The following is a 5,000-nucleotide window of genomic DNA, read 5'->3' as shown; positions in this document are numbered from 1 at the left end:
GTTATTATTTTTGTTTTTGTTTTTATAATTACAAATATCATCATTATTATGATAATTGTTACTATCATTATCATTATTATGATTTATATGATTATTGATATCAACTACTGCTATAACTCCTAATGCTACTTTTGCTACTAGTAATACTACTTATTCTATTGCAACTAATAAAAATGTTAGTAGTACTACTACTGCTATGACTGACAGAGCTTATACAACAACTACTTCTACTGATGCAACTGATATTTCCATTATGTCATTGCCATAAACTAATCAATAAAAATGACTTAATGAAGAAGGAGATAGATAGGTAAAGAAAAGAAACAGAGAAAAAGAAAGAGAAAATCGAGCCATACTACATAATTCCCTTATTAAGCTCGGCTATTGTATTGGTAGTACAAGCGACGTAAACAATCCTCGCAAGCGGCATTCACTCGTGGCGGAAAAACAACACACCAGCATGGAGAAGAAAGTTCTTTCCGAGACGGCGAGATATTTGGGAATGGGGAAGGTGAAAATAGGGACAGAGGAGAATAAGGTATGATTTCGAGGTTATTATAGATATTCCATTTGTGTATTCTGTGATGACCTTTGTGACGCTCCGGAAGTGGATCATATGTTTGTAATTTGTGGATTAGAGAATCCTTATATCCTCACGAAATTAACAAAATAGGTTTTAATGTAAATTATAACCATGAAGTTTCTCGAATTTGACATTGTACATATTCTGTATTATGCCTGGTATGAATTTATAGTGGACCTAGTTGGCACTAGCAACAATATTGCCACTACTCGGTGTTGGTAGGTAGGTTTGTCACCAAAACCATGAAGTATATCAGGGAAATTATGGGGAAATGGGTAAAACAAACTGAAATAAGAAGAATAATTATCAAGAAAGCACTAAAAATGCTTAAAATCGGCCAATGAAACTCTATCTTTGAAATTCTACAGACACGTCAAAATTCAAAAACTTCGGGAACTCAACCCACCTCCTGGCAAAACTCTACAGGAATTCACACATTCCAAACCCCCCCTAAAAAAGGTATTGACCAATAAAGAAGCCTAATATAACAATTTAAGTTGCCGTGTCTAGGCATGCCCTTCAGTCACTGCCCGAGGGGAAGGTTAATGGGGGCTTCGCCCCCAAACAATCCCCGGGACACATTCTCTCCACCTCGATATGTATGGCAAGATAGATCTTCATTTATATCGTAAAATAATATACCAAATACCATTATATCTGGAAATGTCAAACTTTTGTTTGCTTCTTTCTACCGTCTAGATTGCTTCAATTTTAATCACTTTTTTAGGCATTTGGAGCTCTTGATGGGCCCAGATATTAAACTGGGGTGGTTACTAAAGTCTAATTTTTCTTTGTTGCCTCTGTTTAAGTCTTAAAATTAACCCAGAATCAACACAACACTGGAAACGCAACATTTCTCACTGGCGTTTTGTCACTTAATGGCTGGCTTCGAACTGTCAAACCTCGCAGCTACGAATGAAAGTGTGAAACACATGATGCACAGACAAATCTAAATAAGGCTATAGATCAATCTTAAAACATGTAAATGAAGTATAACAGCATTATTAAATTACTTTAAGAGCATAAATGTGTAACAGCAGACACTGATAATTAGCCAAATATTATTTTGACAAGCGCTTAGTAACAAATGAACTACTTCAGACATTGCAGTAATGAGTTAAGCGGTCAGTGTTGTGTTATTCCAAACAAGGTAAACAAGATGCGGGACTTAGAATCTGACTGGCGACTGTGCGTTACATTTTCAGCATTTAGCTAGGACTGTAAGGCTGCTGCAGCTTAAACTGTGTTGTATCCTACTCTATTTCTTCTTCTCTATAAGATGACCATGACCATTTCCCTCTATCTATGCACGTGGGTCTCTTTAACTTATACAGTCCATATAAATTGCAATAAATTTACAGCAGATAACAATCAGGATTTGTGTAAAAAAAAAAAATATGTTGAATGATTACTGTGATTACTTACCTGTGACCCTATCCAAGTCGCTAATAGTGGATCTCACTGTTCCCCACTAGTCTCTTCCATTACAACCATCAGGGAACACGCACCCATCATCTTCACCCTATCCTCTGCTTAGTCTTATAATGCTCTTTTTTCTTCCTCTGAATTCAATGCTGCCTTACAGTTGCTGCCTTACAGTCGTCCTGCAACACTCATGAAAGCCCTGACTTTTATTCATTATCATATGCCCCGACACCTCCCATCTTCCTCTCTATCTTTCCTCTTAACTATTTTGAACCACATATGGACATCAGGAAATTATCCTTCTCATTGGTGAGAAGCTCTTATCCTCCCCTTCTTGAAACCCAATAAAATGGGTACCCTTCCTCAAGATTACTGCCTCATCACTCTAACTAGCTGGTTTTGCAAACTAGTAGAGCGAATGGTTAACTTCCGCTTCATGTGGTACCTTGAATCTCACAATGTTCTCTCTCCTTCCGAGTTTGATTTCATTCTTATATTACATCTGCATTTGCATGTTATGAATCTGTATTAGCCATATTCTTTGACTTAGAAAAAGCATATGATACCACATGGTGGTACCATATTCTCCAACACTTGTCCCCCCTATGCATACACAGAAACATGTGTCTTCATAAAGTCTTTCCTTTCCAAATGCACTTTCCAGGTCAAAATTGCCTCTTCCACATCATCATCCTTCCCTCAGTTTGAAGGCATCCCACAATGCACTGTGCTAAGCACCACTTTATTCCTTCTTGCTGTTAATGACATTGTTTCAGTTCTACCACCAGGAGCCCAGGCATCACAATATGTTGATGATTTAACCATCTACACCTCTGGCACATCCATACCAAATCTCTGCCAATTCCTTCAGTCTGTAATATCATCAGTATCTTCCTGGGCCTCTAACCATGGCTTCCGCTTTTCTACCTCCAAATCCTTCTCTGTCCTTTTCTCTCGTGCACATGTAGGTCCCCAACCTCCACTCTTCTTATATGGTGCTCCACTCTAATACCATTCCTCTGGCAAATTCCTAGGTGCTATTTTTTACTCCAAATTGTCCTGGCGAGACCATATCTTTTACAGTAAAGAAAAAGCTCACTGCCGCCTCCAAATCTTACGAACTCTTTCCCGCACATCCAGGGGCTCAAATTTCAAAACTCTCCTCCATCTTTATGTTACCTTTATCCTCTCCACCCTTGATTATGGATGCCATATCTACTCCTCTGCCTCAACCTCCCTTCTTGCTCACTTTGATACAATCCACCATTGCTGTCTTTGCATAACCCTAAGCGCCCTCTGCTCCTCTCCAGTTGAGAGCCTATACACTGGATCAGGCATGCCCTCTCTCTCTGGACGCCATATCCTTCTCTTTCTCCAGTGCTATGCTCGATTCCACCAACTTTCCCTCGCCAAACTAACTATCCTACGATCCCTACTTCCTACCTTTCCTTTTCCACGTTTACCTACTCCTTTCTCCATTCTCATGGATACCCTCCTCTCCCATTCCTCCTTTCTCCATCACCAACCTCTCCTGTTTTCTGTCCATTCTGTTCTACCATGGCTTATACCTTACCCCTGTGTTTGCTCTTCTGTTTTCCCTGACCCACCAAAATCAGATATCCCCCCTTATGTCCTTCTCACCCATTTCCTTGATCATGTTTCCATTCATTCCTCCAGTATTCATGTTTACAATGATAGCTCCAAATTTTTTACCGGTGCTGGTTTCGCAGTAAACTTTCCAATTTGCACTTTCAAATAACCCCTCCCTCGTGAATCTTGTATCCTAACTACAGAACTGTACGCTCTACTTTTTGCCTTAACCCAGTAACACGGGTATATTTTGAAGCCAAAAATAAAAGTTTCCGGGTTGCTACAAAATCAGTACGCGGTCCTGGCCTGGACTCTGCCCGCGTGCTGGTTGCAGCCTATTGCTGAGTCAGAGCGTGAGTCCCGATACAGTGTCACACTGGCGGCACATCCAGCAACTATATTTTTTTCCGGGTGTCTCATATGTGGGACACCTGTCGTAAATGGGTTGAAATATATGTACTCACTCCCTTCTTCCTCTTTCACTATTTTAATTGACCTTCCTGTATACCCAATGCCAATCTTTCTGGTCAAGTCTCCACATTAATAAATTACATATTGTAAAACTATCAATCTCCTCTTGGTCAGCTGCATTTCACCGAAACAGACGTTGGGAGAGGTCTCGCACGCTTACATATTGGTCACGCCCATCTAACACATTCATACCTGGTGTCATGTTCTGATCCGCCTCTATGTTCCCTGTGTAATGTCCCTCTTTCAGTTCCACACATTCTGTTGTCCTGTCCATGCTTTGCTGCAGCCCATACCTTTGCTTTCCCCCCACCTATCCTTCCTTCACCGACCTCCCAGGCATCCTTACAGAATCCCCTTCCTTCGCCGACCTCCCAGACATCCTTATCATATCTTGCACTTGATCTAATCCCCTTACCTAAACCACCATAACCCATTCACTCATCAACTCCTTCACCCATCTTTAACCTTTGAATATTAGTTGTTGATAAATAGTTGATGCATAACAACTAACTACTAACTCAACCACCCTTCACTTCCCTGTACTGTGCCTTGTGGTACATGACCTTAGATATCTAGCACATTTATTTTGCTTTTAACCATTAACTGTCAAATATTTGTATCATCAGCTTTTGTGGTTTTTAATGTATATATGATTTCATAAACCGTCATGATATGTACATGTATAATGTTTAATTTTTCAATACTGTAATTAGATCCTGATGATCTTTAATACCAATAAGGAACCAATCTCAAAATATATGATTTAATAAAAAATCTAAAAAATATATATTTTTTTAATCAGTTTTCTATTAGAAAAGCAAGTAAACTAATATTGGCTATTTATGTTAATTTTATATTGTTTATTTTTATTGTACTAACTTCTGATTGTACTCCAGGACCACTACCACGGGTCCCCATAAGTCAGTCTGTT

The 5,000-nt window shown here is 39.3% G+C and overlaps 1 protein-coding gene across 1 annotated transcript in view; it reads left to right on the top strand.

The window, feature by feature from the left end:
- Positions 1-379: 379 nt before the first annotated feature.
- Positions 380-5,000, top strand: part of AIMP3 (aaRS-interacting multifunctional protein 3) — a 9,954-nt gene continuing 5,333 nt past the window's right edge. Inside the window, exon 1 of the mRNA XM_070136085.1 lies at positions 380-538. Coding sequence (XP_069992186.1) covers positions 461-538 — 78 coding nt within the window. The 5' untranslated portion in view covers positions 380-460. The remainder of the gene's footprint in view (positions 539-5,000) is intronic.

Source organism: Penaeus vannamei, chromosome 21 (assembly GCF_042767895.1).
Source record: "Penaeus vannamei isolate JL-2024 chromosome 21, ASM4276789v1, whole genome shotgun sequence".
Lineage (NCBI taxonomy): Eukaryota > Metazoa > Arthropoda > Malacostraca > Decapoda > Penaeidae > Penaeus > Penaeus vannamei.
Note: the sequence above shows the minus strand (reverse complement) of the source record. Positions and strands in the feature narration are given on the sequence as shown.